Source organism: Podarcis filfolensis (assembly GCF_964270895.1).
Source record: "Podarcis filfolensis genome assembly, chromosome: 7".
Lineage (NCBI taxonomy): Eukaryota > Metazoa > Chordata > Lepidosauria > Squamata > Lacertidae > Podarcis > Podarcis filfolensis.
Window position 1 is genome coordinate 50885608 of NC_139603.1, and position 19224 is coordinate 50904831.

General features: G+C 40.4%; 1 protein-coding gene across 50 annotated transcripts in view; it reads left to right on the forward strand.

Annotated features, from left to right (window-relative positions):
- The window catches only part of DTNA (dystrobrevin alpha), a 179431-nt gene that overhangs the window by 111563 nt on the left and 48644 nt on the right, over positions 1–19224 (forward strand). For 49 of the 50 annotated variants that reach the window (XM_083622905.1, XM_083622952.1, XM_083622916.1 and 46 more), the window contains 6 exons: positions 1948–2161; positions 9348–9433; positions 11373–11527; positions 12874–12979; positions 13818–13984; positions 16697–16821. In XM_083622905.1, the coding sequence (XP_083479031.1) occupies positions 1948–2161; positions 9348–9433; positions 11373–11527; positions 12874–12979; positions 13818–13984; positions 16697–16821 (853 nt within the window). Of the gene's footprint in view, positions 1–1947; positions 2162–9347; positions 9434–11372; positions 11528–12873; positions 12980–13817; positions 14308–16696; positions 16822–19224 lie in introns of all 50 variants that reach the window. The other variant, XM_083622950.1, reaches the window with a different exon arrangement.

Consider the following 19224-nt stretch of genomic DNA (forward strand, 5'->3'; position numbering starts at 1 on the left):
CTGAAAACTTTTTTATTCTGCCAGGCAATTAAGAATGTATCTTTCCACAATGGTTTATTGAGGTCTGTTTTTAACTTTTTAATACATGATTTGTTATTGTATGTTCTATGTATTATTGCTGTAAATTGCTTTGATATTTCTTCTTCTTCTGATATAACACTATATAACTGTTTTTAGAAATAAATACAGTTACTTAACCTCTTCTCCTTCCCCCACGACCTCAGCGTGACTAACAGAATCAGGGTGTGTGTGATTTAGGTCAGACAAATGATGCTGTGGAAGGTTAAAAACCTCTTCCCTAGCAGAGCCCTTCCAGTCAATGTCACCTTCCCCAAACTGCTTTACAATAAAATGAAAAGTCAGGAGATTCTTCATATAATTTATGTATCATAATTTGTTTGTGGTTCCTTGCCCTGTGTGGTATATGGCATTTGGAGATAGATAGATATATATATAATGGATTCTGGGACGTGGGTGGTGCTGTGGTCTAAACCACTGAGCCTTGGGATTGCCGATCAGAAGGTTGGTGGTTCGAATCCCCATGACGGGGTGAGCTCCCATTGACCGGTCCCAGCTCCTGCCAACCTAGCAGTTCGAAAGCACATCAAAGTGCAAGTAGATAAATAGGTACCACTCCGGCGGGAAGGTAAATGGCGTTTCCGTGCTCTGCTCTGGTTTGCCAGAAGCAGCTTAGTCATGCTGGCCACATGACCCGGAAGCTGTACGCCGGCTCCCTCAGCCAAGAAAGCAAGATGAGCACCGCAACCCCAGAGTCGTTCGTGACTTGACTTAACTGTCAGGGGTCCTTTACCTTTTTATATACGGATTCTACTAATTTCATGCATGAGATCAAAAGGGCTTCTAGCATACTGCAGTCCTGAATCACCAAATGTCTTGGAATTCAGGTCATCTCAAAGGGTTTGCCACATGTCAAAGTAGCTTGTGTGGAAGTTGATGGACGTTAAATGGAATGTTGGAGAGAGCCAATCAGTGCTGGAGTAGCCTGTTAGGACTAGACTGTCAGCTTCTAGGTCCAAAAGCTACATAAAGCTTCAAAATTGAAAACAAAAACCTCCTTGTGCCTTTCTTTTTCTTCTTTTTGCTTTATAAAATATATTTGGCCTTATAGTTCTCTATAAATATGTATCCAATCACCTGTAGTTGTATTTTCTTTTTAATTCCATTCTGGTCTAATGAAATGAGCACCTGAAAATGAGAACTATGTTTCCTTTGTGTATAAAAATGACAATGTTTTGGTGGGCAAACGATTTTATTTTTTAGAGTTGTTGCATCTCCTCCTCTTGCCTCCCCTTACTGCTGCTGGCTCCCTAAAAAACCCCATCAAGGAGTCTCTGGCCCCCATGCATCATTGGTAAGGGGTGAGCTTTTCCCTTAAGCCAGCCATTTTCAGGGTGCACCTTTTTTCTTCCATATGGAAAGCACAGAAGACATCACTGATTCCCTTACTGTGCATTGGTTCGGGGGACAGAGAAAGACTATCCCTCCAAAAATGGCTTGGACGAGGAAACCCATCCAGTGCTGAGGACCCGTTTGTCCCAAAAGCCCATGGCAAGGGTGAGCTTTTTTGGGGGGTGTAGCCTTTGCTTTCCCCCACATGCCTGTCAGTGGACACAGGACTGCTATTTTGATTTTTACCCAAACTATACCTGTAAACATGGTATCATGGGAAAAGGAAAAGGAAACCACTCCGAATTGTTTCACTCCACCAATTTCCATTGAAACAATTTTGTACAGCCCCGCAAAAAAACAAAAACAAAATGAGGCCCCACTCACAAACCAGCGGTGGGGGGAGAACGTGTCATTTCAAGCAGATCTAAGTATATATTTTATCTATCTGTAAAAATGCTATAACCTAAGATAGGATTATTTTCTGTCTCTTTTGTGGGCATTTATCTGATTGTTAGTACTATCTTGCATCCTACATAGTGCACTTAGTGGATATTTGGAATGTAATAGAAGCATTGCGGGAAAATTCATTGAACAACCTGGACCCGAACATAGAACTGAATGTGGCTCGAATTGAAGCTGTCCTGTCCACCGTTTTTTACCAACTGAACAAACGCATGCCAACTACCCACCAGATCAACGTAGAGCAATCCATCAGCTTACTACTCAACTTCCTGCTGGCAGCTTTTGATCCGTAAGTTTTCCTTCTAATATTATTGATTTTAATATTTACACAGAAAAAGAGTACCAAAGTGAAATATCGGTTTGAGCTGGGCCTTGGACAAAGTGAAATTTCCGAATTACTGTTTTTGTTCAGAACTTTCTTAATTATGACTATAAAGGCTATATGTTACACATGTAGATGTGTGCAATATTACCTTGTTGCCTTCAGGGATTAGAGAAGTGGGAGTTGGAGGGAATGCTTAAATCTTTCCCTCCCCACCATTGTCTGTCTGTCTCTCTCTCACACACACACACACACTCTCTCACACACACAGCTTTACCAAAAGGGCCCTTGCAGTAATGTGCATGTAACGTCGAGTTTGGCCCCAAGCAGAACACTTCAAAATGCAAAATTGTTCCATTCCATTCTTTGGGTATTATTATTGCTGGTGGAAACATCTGCAGCAGTGTTTATTCTGTAGCAGTGGCATGGGGTTAGTGGCTTATTGTTTGAAGGAAACTCTTTTTGCTGCAAGCTTAGGCAGCTGTGAGCAATTTCCCCCTTTTCCTTGTTAATGTAGCAAACTGTGAGATTCCAACAGAAAAAAATGGCAATAGAATTCATATTATTACTACAGCCTGAAACCTTGCATTTGAAGGCCTAGGGGAGGTGGAGACAACCAAACAAATGTGAATTTATGGGAAAGAGACATCCCTAATGTCATGTTACAGATGAGCGTTCTGTGTATATATGTAAATTACGGTAATTGAGCATAGGATCCATCAGCATGTTATTGGCATTCTTAAAAGCATCTGAATAGCCTGAAATTACAAACTGGATTGACTGGGATCAGCTTTATGCTTCGACAGGTGCAAATTATCTATTACCTCATTACTGTTTTCTATTATGAAAATGCACTGGTTGGAAATCCACACTATTAAAGTACCATTAAAATAAGTTGCCTTGTGTTCCCGCTTGCCTACCCACCCCCCTCTTGCCCTCCTCCCCAGCACACACTTGATGGAGTTCTTGCTTGGCATTGTGTACCTTCCAGAGTCAGATCAACTGGTACAGCTTAGTCACCATGGCAACACCTGGGGTGAGGTGGGAGGGAGCAACCGTTCCACATGACAAAGTAGCAGAGGCACTGTGTGCCTGTATCCAACCAGCTGTCCTGCCCTCTCCAAGGAGAAATTGTCAGTAGGCTGTGAAACTGTGGCCTTCAGTGTTTGGAAAAGATTCCACAACAAGGCGGAAGCTCTTTTTAAAAAAGAAGTAACAGTAAACCCTGAATTCTTGACTCTTCACAAGAACAGGGAAGAAACCAACTGAGAATGCTGCCCACTGCCTGTAAGCCTCCCTCCCTCCCAACAAAACCACCACCGTGAAAATGAGATCATTCGTAATACCCATTTTGTTTCTGGAGTTTAGCACTGCAAGGCTTTGAAGATGCATACAAAACACCATCCCACAGAGGAAGGAATGAAAAAGTATTGCTTTTGTAAATGATGGGGTGATCTATGTTAACACAGTACTGCTCTCACATAGAATGTGCTCAACAACTATTCTATACACTTTTGGTAGCTAGGTAATTGTAGGACCTGGAATATATCCAAAAATGCAAATTGTTCTAAAATAGCAACTGCTTTCATTTCAAGTACTGTAAATCAGAGCTGTCCTCACTATGCTGACATAGTGCTTGGAATTTGTGATTGAATTAATAGAGGGGTAATCAGAAATCCTAAATGTGAGCCTCAATGAGCCATATAGCCTGATAGGATGGATGAAGAATCCCAGGAGTTCTGGGCAGGAAATGCATTTTATTAATTTCGCCTGGTGTGGCAAAATATTAAAGACTCAGTCAAGTGGAATGACCATAGAAATGTTAACAGAGTTTCCATTCTTGTTGCTACTTAAGATGTAGCTTAGCAATTTTGGATTGAAGGTTTGAGTTATATTAACAGTGCAGGCCTGTGCCTATCTACTCATGCTTAGGCCCCACTGAGTTCAATGGGGCTTTTTTCCAGGGAATTACGTATAGCAAAGCAGCTCCCCTAGCTAAATGTGACTGCCTGTGTTATCTGCATCTGGATGCCTTCGTCTGCAACAAAGCATGTCTTCCCCATATTGGTCTCTACAGCCACAGCAGGCACTGTAACTCTCCAATGGTTTGACTTTACCCCCAAATGCACACTCCTCTATTGTCTCCCAAGACAGATGGATGCCAATAACAACAGTTATCATGTAGCCTCTTCACAGTGAGAGCAGGAAACACTGGTCTCACCATGAATTGGCTTCATAGATATACTTAGTTATATGACATTGTAATGTCATCATGTTAATCATATTATCCCAATGGGCTGCCAGCAAATTAGTAGCGGCCACCATTTTATCCCAGAGCAATCAGAGTGAGCAATCCTAACAAGAGCCTTAAAAGTCAAGTTGTAAGGAAATATCCAAGTGTCTTTTGCTGCAAGGCAGGATGGAAATCTTTTAAATAGACAAACTGTACTGATAATTGCAGAGAACTCATTGGAAATACATTTTGTGAAGGCCCACAAATCAAAGGTGTGTATAAGGAAGGCTTTTCCTAGGTCAGAGTATAGGGTCTTTGATTTCTACCAAGAGGTGCAAATGAAGGCATTTTCTTCTGATCACATCTAGTTTGGTTCCCTGACGCAGCTTGTCTTTTTTTTTTTTTTTAATAATTTTTATTAACTGGCCAATCACATCAAATTAAATCACATCACATAAATTCCAAATTACAAAGCCAAATTTTTAAATTTTGTTGGGGGAACCCATACTTCAAGATCCAAAGGGGGATTCAAATCATCTTCTTATTACTGCGTTAGTGTCCAAATCAGTCCCAATCAGTCCACACAAAGCTCATAATTCTATCCAGTCTTATCTTGGTGTTTCCACATCATATCTTATTCATATAATTTCTCTTTTTCTTTTACGATCTCTTCTGTTAGTCTCCTTAAGCCGATAAGCAAATATAATAATCCTGTGTGAATTTCCCGTTCTTCCAATTTAATTCCAGATGGTTTCCATATATCTCCTTCGTAGATAACATCACTCTTTCCATCATAAATCAGGCATTTTTCGCTCTTAAGTCCCACAGAGAAGTTAATCCACGATATGTAAACAGCTCTATTTCTCTCTTTCTCCTCCCAGACCCAAGAGCTCCAACAATGCCTCCCAAGATGGCGACGGCATTTTTAACTGCGTCATTCCAAAACTCTTAACTTTCCAGCTTCGTCTTGAAACATTGCTTTGGTTCGAAAGTTTATCTCCACACAGCCTTAAATCACAGCTTAAGTCCTTAAAGTTCTAACTCATTAGGGGAGGGGACCCTGACGCAGCTTGTCACTCAGTTCTTTTTCTCAGCAATCACAGCAATTGCATGTGCAGAGAGACAGGGATTTCTGCTTGCTTCCTTTTAAACCAGACTCCTTATTTTTGTCCTGAAATATATTGAACTGTTTTATAAATGGGACAGGGAAGCATTAAGTAATACTAGGGAGTGGGGAGGCCACCTGCTCATCTTTTTTGCTACTGGTTACAACCCACTTACAGCTTTGATTATCTGCTGCATTCATGCCATTAAAACACACACACACACACACACACACCCCTCTTAATATGTTCATGGCACGCACGCTCTGCTCTGTAAAATACGTTTTTCAGAATATATTATCAGAATAGTATAAATAAAATACAAATAAAAGGTGGGGGAGCTCATGCTTCATTATTTTTAAACTTCCACCTACTCTTACGGAGAATAATACAGCTTATTTCCAAAGGGAAATCTAGGTGAGGTTTTGTTAAATCAGCTTGGAAGTGTTATTGGCTCTGATAGAGCATGCAAAAGCATGCACAGGGTTTTAGTCATATGCTATAGATTTTGTTTTGTGATAGCCTCTAGCTAATATGGTATAGAGTAGTACTATTGGCATTGGACAGCTGGAGCGCCCTGTGGCCTCAGGTCTTTTACTGATGTTTCATATGCGTTAGAGGCAGGAGAGCAGAGGGCAGTTCCCTACCTCCTCACTTTTGCAGACAAGTACAGCGTGAAAGAGAATTACAAGGGGATTCTCAGCCCTTTATTCTGTTCGCTTCGTAAGTCCTTCTGATGCCTTTACAATAGCCCATGGCCAGTACAGAGGAATGCTGCCCGTTCGTGTAATAAGCACATCTCTTATGATTGTTAAAGTCAGTGTGATCATGTTTTGACAAGTGAAGTTGTTGATCAGTCTACTACCCAACTGCATATACAATTGTTGACTGGATGAGCACCACAATACATTTCTCTGATGGCACAGTTGGTTCTTTGAGTGTTGTTCATTCTTGTAGAGAACTGAGTAACATTTAAATAGAAATATTTTCTCCATCTCTACAAGTAACGCAGTTGACTTCTTCATTTATTTTCTGCTTCTGTGCCCTGCTCCACTAGCCCATGGGCTTGCGGGAGTGGTTTAGTGCAGGGATGTCAAAAATACCAGAGTGATTCATTCTAGTGCTTATAAGAAATAGTAAACTCACAGCAGAGCCAGCAGAGCCCCACTGCCTTGGCAGACGCAGGACAAACACTGCAAGAGTGGGAAGTCACCATTACTTGTCCACACCCAAGCAAATGTTTAGGCATTCTTTCTACACAAAGCAGCCTACTTCAGTGTGGCCCATCAATTCACCTGACCAGTGAGGCCATAGATGGCTACTATCCAAAGCTTACAGATAGCTGTCCTCTCTGGGCCAAGAGCCCAGCATCCCAGGGTCTACAGATAAGCACAGCATCAAAGCAAGCCAATTAGTATATACGAAAGCAAGCGAATAAAGCAAGTGAATATAAACATATATGAGCTGTTGCAAGCTCCTTCTTGCAACAACTACCAATTCGTTTTGGAGTTACCTTGACTACCAAGATGGCATTTTAGGCCTTCTGGAACATTTCACCTTTAGTTTCAACACACTCTGAAGATTCTCTCCCCCTTTATGGCTTTACAACAATGATCCCTTCACTGAACATCTTCACCAGCGGCTGTCACAAGGCAGAATACTTGCTCTTAAGCAGCCATATTTTACTCATGAAAACTTTAAAAACTACTACTATAAAGGAGTTTCATTGTACAACAGAGCAGCTTTGATAATTGCCAGACCCTAGGGGCACCTAAATGCCAAGATGCCCGTTTATCTCACCTAGTCACAAGCCATGTCAATACATATTTTCATGGGGAAATTGAATTTATGCTGAGTCTAGGTAGAGATGTATGAATATAAATGACTCAGATGAAATATGGTGTCCAAACCTATCAAGTCAAACTGCAAAAAAAAATTTTAAAATGGAAAATATTCCTTTCATACCTTTTCTTCTCAGAAGTATTCAGCTATGGAAAATGCTATTCCATTTGGGATACAGAGAAAACTTACTTATCTGCTATTCACAATTCATCCCCTTACTGAAGAAGGACCCATTAAATTTGTTCAATTGCCATAGGTCACACATTTATTTATTTTTTAAAAAATAATCCATTGACTTCAAACAATAAAGTTGTTTCTCCTTACCATTATTACATTTTTTTAAAAGTGCCACAAGGTGGAGGGAACCCTGATTCATATGTGGTGTTCATGTAAATACACTAGAGAGTACTTGGAAATGATTCACACAGAATTAAAAAAGATTCTAAAACTCACATTTCCCGAAAGACTGGAGGCCTTTCTGTTAGGGATAATAGGTGATGACATTCCAAAAAAGGCACTCAATATCTTTCTGTACATGACTGCTGCAGCTAGAATACATTACTGCCTAAACATACACAGGTACTTCAAGCCACAAGTAGCCACCAACTAGCTTTTAATGTATTGTATGTACAAGATGGATGATCGCTGTCTATGTTTGCATAAATGCTTAGCTTTGTTTCAAAACTGTTAGTTTTACTTGGACCAGCTTCGTTGATAATAATTGTGATTTTGAATTATATTCAATGATTTCCCATTTATTTATATGTTAAGCTAAAATGGCAAACACTTGAAATTAAAATATGTATGCTGCTTGCCTGTTTTATGCAAGCATAGGGCACAATCAAGCCAAACTATGCACCTTTTAACTAAGCTTAACTCTCTCCAACTGAAATAAATAAGACTGACCATTTTTAATTTGTCTGTATCACTACCACTTCTGCATTCAGCATGTAGACACATGGCTGGATATTTTAGGGGGCCTACTGTGGACCCACATTAATATTGATTCAGCACTAGACAGACATCTTTGTTGTATTCCCAGGCATAAGAACAACAGCAACAGCAACAACAATAACTGTATACTGCCCTCCATCTGTAGATATCAGAGCGGTTCACAACATAAAAATGACGTTTTGACAGTTAATGGCATTTTAATACCATTTAGGGTAGAATCTTGTGGTCCCAAGAGTCATAGGACAGAGTGGATTTTCTCCCTACCCACGGAGAGGGAGATGTGCAGGCTGGAGGAAAAGGTCTACTCTCTCAAGCCTCTCTTGTTGTTATCACAGAAACCTCTGCTCTGTACTGGTGGTGCTGCAGTGGTGATAATGGCAAAAGAGCAGCCATTCTGGAGGCAGATTAAGGATGGATCACCCAGATCAAAAACCCTTCCAGGCTCCTGACATACACCCATAATGGGGGGAAAGTACATTAGGTATACTTATATTCTCTCCATTGGGATTAATACGAGGGGAAATCTTCCAGGCTCCTGACATACACCCATAATGGGGGGAAAGTACATTAGGTATACTTATATTCTCTCCATTGGGATTAATACGAGGGGAAATCTTCAGGGAACACACACAACTGCCCAGGAAAAGAAGGGGGGTGGGGAAGCAGAGAAATGCTGGCCAGAGCCTTCTTCCCTGCCAGAGCCTGACCAGACTAGATTGGGCAATGTTTCGTGTTCTGGTTTCGATGGAATTTAGTGTTGTGCTAGAATTGTTATATTTGATTTATTTCTCTAGCTTTATCTTTTTAAACTGTTTTTACAGTACAACACTCAGATAGCCACTGTTCAAATCAGAACTACAATAAATAGCTTGTTTTCTCTTGTATTCTTTTTAAAAGTTTTATGGTTGTTTGCAAAATTTTAATTTCCAAGCCTAAGAATATTTGTACGGCATAATTCAACAGCAGTGCAAAAATATTGCCATATTGATGTCATCATATTTGTTTTCTTGTTACTGTATAGAGAAGGACATGGAAAAATGTCTGTCTTTGCTATCAAAATGGCCTTGGCAACACTTTGTGGAGGAAAGATCATGGACAAATTGAGATGTAAGTCTTTGTCCTCTATTGTTTATATTTTATTAATGTTGTTCCTTTCCTTTCAATATGGAATAGAACCGGAATTTGGTTTAGATAATAGTGATATGAATCAATTCATGGTTTCTTTCCAGAATCCTGGTACTGAAAGATTCCTCTTATGCATGGTCAAATGTGTTGAGTGTCCAGCATAAAGAAACATTTTCATGGTTTTCATAATGAAATATATTTTGCACCCCACCACCACTAAAGACCCAAAGAGCTACTCTACTAAACAATACAGAGTACAAAGTCCCCCAGCAATAAAACTGCTAGCACATTTGCAAAGCTAAGCAGGGTCCAGTACGGTTTCAAATTAGATGGGAGACTGTGTGCTGAGATTCCTGCATTGTTGGGGATTGGACTAGATGACCCTTGGGATGAGAGCCAGTGTGGTGTAGTGGTTAAGAGCAGTAGACTCGTAATCTGGTGAACCGGGTTCGCGTCTCCGCTCCTCCGCATGCAGCTGCTGGGTGACCTTGGGCTACTCATACTTCTCTGAAGTCTCTCAGCCACACTCAGAGTGTTTGTTGTGGGGGAGGAAGGGAAAGGAGAATGTTAGCTGCTTTGAGACTCCTTAGGAGAGTGATAAAGTGGGATATCAAATACAAACTCTTCTTCTTCTTGGGGTCCCTTCCAGCTCTACGGTTCTTTGATTCTATTATACTAAAACAACAGGACACTACTGAATTGGCAGCCAGGCCCAAGTTTGAAAAGAACTAACAGTGTTTTCTACTACAAGCAGTTTTCTGTTTAAGTTTTGCATAGTCAACATCTGTAAAGCATTTAACAATTTTAAAGAATTGCTCTTTGACTCCGATAGCAAGAGCAGAAAAGCAGTTAGCAAAATCTTTGGGAAACATGCATATGTATTAGAAAGATTGATCAATTAAAGCTTCTTTAATCAGGTTGCAGCCCTAGTTAAAACCAATATGGATTAAATTAATCCATTCATAGATCCAAGCACATAACACACAAGAGGCACAGAAACAACTTTATTGTCTGAAGTGAAATCACCCTTTGTAATGCATTGAATATTTTAAAGCGCGCACACAAATACCCAGCTCTCCAGTAATCCAAATCAAGGATGACTACCTGTGGCCCTCCAGGTGTTGTAGGACTTCAACTCTCATCAGTCCCAGCTGGCATGACCCAAGGTTAGGGATGATGGTAACTGGAGACCAACAATTTCTGGTAGGCCACAGGTTAACCACCCATATCTAAATACTCAGTTCCCAGATCATGGACAACCTCTCCCCATTTGAACCAAACCAGACCCTGTGATAGTAATTTGAGGCTCTTCTACATGTTCCTCCTCCACAAGAGGTTCAGAGGGTGGCAGCATGAAAATGGGCTCCCTATTTGTGGAATGCTCTCCCTAGGGAGTCTCACCTGGCACCTTACATAACTTTAGGTGCCAGGTGAGAACATTCCTCTTCACACAGGCCTTTGACTGATCAAAAAATCCATGGCCTTTTAAATGTGTTGAGGGGAAGGTTATTGTTGTGTTATATATTTTGTATTTTTATACTGTAAGCTACCCAGTGATCTTCAGATAAAGGGTGGTATAAAAATTTAATAAATTGTCACCATTATCATTACTTGAAGCAGAAAGTTGCTCCAGGGGCAAGAAGTTTGCATTTTGTACTTTGGATCTCTTTTATCATGCTAAATTACCATTTTTTTTCTGATTTGCATCATTTTTTTTCTAAAACTGGAAAAGAATTTTGAGTATTAGAAAAGTGCTTGCTTACTCACTAGAGTTCTAACAAAGGCGTATCCGTTCTTTTGCAATATAAAAAAGGGGATAACTCTAATTATTATTTTCATTTGAAAAGAAATACTGTTAGATTTGTAACTAGTGGCTTAAACCAAATAAACCATTTCATATTTCCCCCCTTTATTCCATCAGATATTTTCTCAATGATTTCAGACACCAGCGGTGTAATGGTTTATGGTAAATATGACATGTTTCTGCGAGAAGTCCTTAAACTACCCACGGCAGTCTTCGAAGGTCCTTCTTTTGGATACACAGAGCAGTCAGCAAAATCCTGTTTTTCTCAACAGGTAGATAAAATGGCAACATTCACTGCCTCCTTTTTGCCCTTCCCATTAATGATATGCAGTGACAAAATGTTATGTGCTTTTTATTTGTTTATACCGTAGGTTGTGTACTGGACACTTTGGCAATTGTAAACCAGAAGAGAACTGTATTTTGTTTAAGGGCCAAATTAGATATGACTTGGGAAGACGTGTGAACAATCTAATACGATTTGGAAAAAATACTAACAAGATATTGTAGGGTAGCTATGAATTGGTTCGCAGCAGCAGGAGGAGGAGGAGCCCCTGTATTGTTTTCCGAAATGCTCCTACATAAGTGTGGAATATGATTAGGGCTCAGCTCTCAGGTGGGCACCACTGGGAGAAGTTCATGGTGAGCTCTGGCACATCTTTTTCTAGAAAAATAGCACTGGTTATGATAATGATATTAGATTTATAGACCAATAAACTATTGCCTTCAGTATTATAGAGATGAGCAATATTGGGACTAGGTATGCACTGAGGTTTGGTCCTTCCCAGTTCTACATGGACACAGGACTACATCCAGCCCATCCTGTTTATGTGCAGATTTAAATGGAAAATCCTTTGAAGTTTTCAAGTAATGCCATTTAAAAAAAAAAATACAAGTACAAGTAGTTACAAGATGGTTCCAGGACTACAACGTGGCCCCTGATCTCCCCTACTCCTTTTCAAAAGGCTCCCAAATAGCTGACTGAGATGTTCACAGCCTGGAGCAACTACCATACAAAGCTTCTTGCCTTTGAATTACAACAGAGCAAATCCCCCTTGTAGCATCATGGACTTGATGCATGGGCGTAGCCAGGGGGAGGCAAGGGGGACAGCTGACCCCCATCAAGTAAAACAATAGAAATACTTAACTAACTGACCAATCACATTGGTTCTGCCCCCCTAACAAAGTACTGCCCCCCCCCCAAAAAAAATCCTGGCTACGCCCATGACTTGGTGTCCCTCAGAACTCTTCCTGGGCCATACCCCTCACTGGCTCTGCTTTACTCCTTAATTGTGTCCTTGACCTCTGATAATGTCTGGGTGGAGAACAGAGAGGGCTGTGGAAGTATGTGTAGAAGCTAGCCTACTGTACAGAGATGAAATTACATCTGTTGCTTTGCTCACTTTTGCTCCAGATCCTGCCTATCACTTAAAGGTTGCCTCAGATGGTTGCCCGGAAAGGAATGCGTCTCTTGGGCTGAAAAGAGTTCCCTTCCCCTGTTTAAGATATTGAAATGTATCTGCTTAATTATTTCACCCATGTGTGTATGACCCATGAGGAAAGTAAAATTCCCCTTTCAGCTTGCAATGCTAAATTGTTTCTGCTTTGTTCATGTAAACAGAAAAAAGTCACACTGAATGCTTTTTTGGACACTCTCATGTCTGATCCTCCACCGCAATGCCTGGTCTGGTTACCACTTCTGCATCGATTGGCAAATGTTGAGAATGGTATGTAGTCAAAGGATGAGGGGCATGTGGAATATCAATGTGGTTCACAATGATTGTGTTTTCCCCAGGAAAAGTTACTGTTCTTGAAAAGGAAGAATGGCTAAGAATGTGGTGCCAATTTCAATTCCTAATGATAAGGTCTGCCTTGTCCATTGATTTCAATGTGCTCAGACATACTGAACTCAGCATAGTTTCAGGCTGCAAGTTGTAAACCTAGTTAGGGTTGTCCCTCTTGCAAAATCATACACAGCATAAACTGATATGCTTGCTACCTTTAGAGTATCTCCTTCTGCCTTTGCAAGTTGACCACAGTAGATTCTTCACATCCACACTAGTCCTAGGACGGAATTCAACACCGCATTAATACAATTGTTCCGTCAGCACCAGTATTTCTGATTGCCAGACAGAACAGTCTCCCTTAAGACTCCCTCTATGTGTTATTATGGAGGTTTTCCTGACTCCCCAAAGCAGATTTGGGGGAGTAGTGTGGGGAAGAGAGGGGGGAAACCCCACTGAGCTACTGGGAGTCCTTCTGCTGGCTTCAGCTAGTGCACTGGGTTAGTTGAATCCAACCCCTCATTCTTTCTTCCACGCTTCCACATTTTCCTGTTTTGGTTTTCTGCTGCTATAAGAGGTTTTCTCTTAGACAGTAGCAGATGCTTGTTTGTCTTCAGAGAAAACTGCGAAGCTTTTAAATTTCAGGAACCTTAAGAATAACATTTGCTGTGGAAAATGACTTCAGACACAAAAGCAGGTTGCTAAGACCTGTTAGTGGCTTCAGTTTTAACGCTGCGCTGATTGTCTTTTGTTTTGTTTTTAAATCCATCTCCCCTTGTAGTCTTCCACCCTGTCGAGTGTTCCTACTGCCATAGCGAGAGCATGATGGGATTTCGCTATCGATGCCAGCAGTGTCACAATTACCAGCTCTGTCAAGATTGCTTCTGGAGGGGACATGCCAGTGGTTCCCATAGCAACCAGCACCAAATGAAAGAATACACGTCATGGGTAAGGGAAGGTTCATGAATTGCTGCAGACTGTTTGAACTCCACCAGTCAGAGAAAATCTCAAGGATGGGAGTTGGAACTGACCGAATCGTTTTCCCTTAAAACCACATATAGGAAACTAACTTTGCCAGTTTAGCTAAGCGTCTCTGTAATGGAGAAGCCCCAGTTGTGGTCCTTGTTCCCAGTCAGTTCTGAGATGAAAAATGGGAAGAACTGAACAGTATGGCTATCCTGAGTGTGGATTTGAGCAGTCCAACATGTTAATACTGTTCTGGATGTCAGGAGAGCTGCAGGAAGGTCTTGGAATATAAAACTATTTCCACAGTAAGTTGTTCATTTTTGTAGGACATAGTCAAATATGTTGGCTTTTCTCTCATATTATCTGCTTTATATGATAAGAGATCTATATCTAAAATGGAATCTTAAAAATTTAGATCTAAGAAGAACAATGGAAGATGTTGATTTACCATTCAGCTACTTTATGAAATATGTTTATATAAAGTCAGTAGAAGTGTAGGCATGCTATATATTCATTAACATTCAGCCACCATAGTTTCTTAACCTTTTCCAGACTATCTCTAACAACATGAACTCTATATTGCACTCAGATGAAACATATGTGTGATCTTGTCTCATTTTGGTAGCTGCCAGTTAGCTATGGAGTCAAGTGTAACATTCTAGTTCTAGTTTACAAGGCTGTGAACAGCTTGGAACCAGTTCTCTAAAACAATGCCTCCTTCTGTGTAGACCATCCAGGTCTCCATAATCTGCACTGGTTACCCTGTTAGCATGCCATGGTCCACAGGTATACATCTTACCGTGGGGCAGAGGAGGGTTTTCTCCATGGTGGCTCCTGAGCAGTGAAATGATCTCCTCTTGAAGGTCAGGCAGGCTGCAACCATGGAATGTTTATGTCAACAACTGGAAGTATACCTGTTTACCTGGGCATTTCCCTGACTTATTGTTGTTGTTGTTGTTGTTATTATTATTATTAAATTTATACCACCCTTCATCTGAAGATCACGAGGCAGTTCACGATACCAGTGCCAGGTATTGGTGGTTACTGCAACTTATATTTTAACTTTGTTTATTGAACTGTTTTTATTTTGCGTGTTTTGTTTTGTTTGTAAACCACATTTTAGCTTCTTTTTGAAATTAACGGTAGCATGTGCCTTCTATTATTAATAATATTTAATAAGCTTACTTCTATAAGAGTCCCAGTATAAGCCACAACTCAATACAAATTTCTGGGACTTAAGCTCATATCATATGTGAGTCTATGCACATTATAGTCTATGCAACAGATTCTATATATATATAAAATAAGTTACATGCTTTTAGATTCACAAAATGTTTAGGGGTATGTGTACCCCTGCGTCCCCCCAGAAAAAAGCGCTGAATACAGAGAATATCTTACCTGCGAAAGCTGGAAAGGAGGGAAGTGCAATAAGGATAATGAAAGCAAACTAAGCAATTGCAGTACAAACAGCATTATATATTAAAGCTGGTGCTTCTGAAATTAGAATGATATATAATTGGCAATGATTAAGAAAATAGGGTTGCCATATTTCAAAAAGTAAAAACCAGGACACCCCGAAAGTTGTTGAGAGCTTTTTTTAGGACAAAATGCTGCCTTTTGGAAATCCCCCCCCCCCCGACGTCAATCCCACCTTCAAAATCCTGGTAACGTCCAGTAAAATCCAGACATATGGCAGCCCTAAATAAATGAAGATAGGTAGTGCAGAGTTAGGTAGTGAATCAGGAATATGGAAAATATTATTCTAGTAATGGCCTCTGAACTCACACTTCTTTGGCATGGATCACCATGTTTTAACTGTTTAAATTATTAAGGACTGAGTAAAGAGGGCCTGAATGAAGTATGATTCACTGTAATTATTTTATTTTTCAATCTAGATTTTTTGTGTGTGTGAGTCTGGTTTGATTGAGTGTTGTGCTGATGTTTATCACACAGCTTTTTGTACTGATGATGTGTACCTTAGAAACCCAGTTTATGCAAAGGTCTGCACAATTAGAAAACAAACTGTATCTGATCCTGCCTTTGTTCATGGGTAGAAAATTCTGCCTGGGGATCATACACTCAGGTACCTGGTTCCTTTACTGGAAAAAAAACCTCATTTATACCCTTGATAGGCTACTAAAGGAAGTGTACACTCTCTATACATATCTGTTTGTTGTCCCTAATCCTTTTAGGGCAAACATGGTCTTTTCAGTCATAGAAATGTTTGCTCTCTTCCACTTCTAATTATGTCATCAGCAGCTTTTCAAATGTACTTTTCACCTGGGATTGTGCCAGTGGAGAGATCAGATGCAGGCCTTGGGTCCTCTCCCCCACTCCTCTCACTGTGGGAGAAAGGAGAAAGATGAACTGGGAGATTCTGCAGCTTCTCTCTCTTTAAAGGATTTTATTTATTTTATTTCTATACCTCTTTATATTTTTAATAAAAAATCTCAAAGCAGTTTACAGCATATTAAATCAATAAAACAATAAAACAATAGCCAGGCGATGTTCCTCTGGCCTCATGAGGATGCAACTCAGGACATAATACGGAGCCACTGAATAAGTGGGTCTTGGGGTGGGGGTGGGGGCCTTTAACTAGTAGAGCATTGCTTTGTTTCCCCATAGTTCTGTGGTTGCAAAAACAATTTAAACCTTACCTGTCCAAATTACCTTTACCTTCCTTGTTCCTCCCAGAAATCACCTGCTAAGAAGCTAACTAATGCACTTAGCAAGTCTTTAAGCTGTGCTTCCAGCCGTGAACCTTTGCACCCAATGTTCCCTGACCAGCCTGAAAAACCTCTAAACTTGGCTCATATTGTGTAAGTATTTGTGTGCTCTGTAGATAATATCCTTTGTTCTTGGTGACCTACTGTTCATCCTGGTTTGAAGGCAAACGGAGGGAGGCCTCTTCATGTGTTCTCTAGAAATGCTGCTTATTAAACTATCCAATTGTATTATGGATTTAAGCATAACTTAGCTTCATGATACTGAAAAGTAATGGGAAACACTCGATCTTTTTTTTCCATTTTTGCTTAGCATCATAGTATAGCATTCTGAAATATTGGTGTTTTTTTAAAAAAATAATCAGTTTAGTGAGTCTTCAGTATACCAGGAGGCTAGAGCTGAATGATTCTCCTCTGTTTTGACCAGTGAAACAGTTAAATATCTAAAAGGTAAAGAAAGGAAACTAGAAATTGACATGCTCCAATATGGAAGCAGATTTCAAATTATTTATCTTACCAGCTCTCTCAAAATTGAGATTTTCTAAAATACATGCCTCAGTTCACACGAAGGCAATGCTTTCCTTCAGGAATTACAGTTATGAATTATGAAATCTGATAGCCTGTGTGAGACAAGGTAGAACAAAGGTGCTTTGAACTGTTTCCTTTAACTGTTTCACATAGCTGTGCCTTGATTTTTCCATAACTTAGATATGTATTATGTGGCAGCTGCAACGTGCTCCTTTTAAGAAGTAGGGAAGCGCAGTCAAAAATGTAGGAAAGCTACATTTCTACAAACTAAAGAAATTGCCAAATGAAGAAGTAGGAAGTTCATCCCTCAGCAGTCTTTTCAGGGACTCTGTAAGTCAAGGGTGAGGAACCTCTAGTCCTTAGGCCTAATGAGACCCACTAGGCCATTTTGGCTAAGCCCTGCCCATTGGCCCTGCATCTGACATCATATACGACATCAGAGTGGCTGGGCCAAAAAAAAAAAGTTTTCAGGCACTGCTGATCAGATGATTGATGGTGTCTGCAAAGCCATTTGCAAGGCACTTTGAAGCTCTGTTATTACTGCTTCAAGAGAGCCCTGCATAGTTGACAGTCAGCTGATAGTTGGGGCTGTCCTAAGGAGTTCCCCATGGGATGTAAAGCACTAGAGCAGCCTTTCTCAACCTGTGGGTCCCCAGATGTTGTTGAACTACAATTCCCATCAGCCCTAGCTAGCAAGGCCAGAGCTCAGGGATGATGGGAGTTGTAGTCCAACAACATCTGGAGAACCACAGCCCTAGAGGAAGTGCATTGAATTCAAAATGCTTTCTCAGAGACTTCAAAGGTCCTCCCTGTAACTGTTCAGCAGTTCCAGCAACCTCCTCTGAACTTGGACAGGTGTCAGTCACCTGCTATCATTAGGAGACCTGATGATTTGACAGGCAGACAGTCCTGTCTACCTGTCAAAGTTGGCCCACAGGGATGGGAGAAATAAGTATCTGGAGTTGAGGAAGATACTGGTGATATCTAGGAAAGCAGAATAAAAACAACCTTGATAAAAGTATTTACATGAAGCACTCCATATGCAGGACAGGAGTTCTGATTTCTGGGATTGTGGTTCTGTGAGAGGTGACTGGCATGCTAATTCAGCATGTTAGACTCTGGCAAGCTAGAGATCCAACAGCAGCGATATACATTCTAATCACTGCTGCTTCAGATGTACTGTACATGCAGAATCTCCATTCCTATCTCTGTGTACATAACAACTGGTGTATTTTCCCAGCACCAGTTACTCCAAACTCCTATGATATATATTTTTCACCTCTCTTTGGAAACAGTCTTTACAAAAACTGGTGTTTGGAAATGACTTTAAAGCAAGGGTAGCCAATGTGGTACCCTCCAAATGTTATTGAACAACAACTTTCAGCATCCTTGACCATTTGTCATGCTTGCTGGGGCCAATGGAAGTTGTAGTTCAACAACATCTGAAGGACAACCACATTGACTACTCCTGCCTTAAGGCATGCACAGAGGAGCTTCTGCCACTATAGAGTTGTGAGAGGATAACTTTGTAGCCTCAAAAGCTTAGTTGGCTTAAAAGAAGCAGCATGTATTATAAGCTCTGGACTTCCTTTACTGCTCAGTTCAAAATCAGATCAATAAGAAGTGGGCTTCTGATATTCCAGTGATTTCTTCTCTGAGTCCCTAGAGCATCTGAGTGACTTGTAGATAATTATGTTCCCACAAGCACTTTTAAATTATACATTCATATAGCTGAATGGGCACAGATAGTCAGCTGTTTAGATAGAATCATTCTGACAAGGATAATTCCCAGCATATTCAGATAATAATTGTGATTTGCTTAATGGGGTTTGGGTTTTTTTACGGTAACTACTACTACTCCTGTGGTTCTTAAAGTGGTTCAGATCTCCATCACAGAGATTTATTTTTATGTTCTGTGTTCCATTTACCTCAAGTCAAAACTTCCTTCATGTGGCTGTTCATTCTGTATTC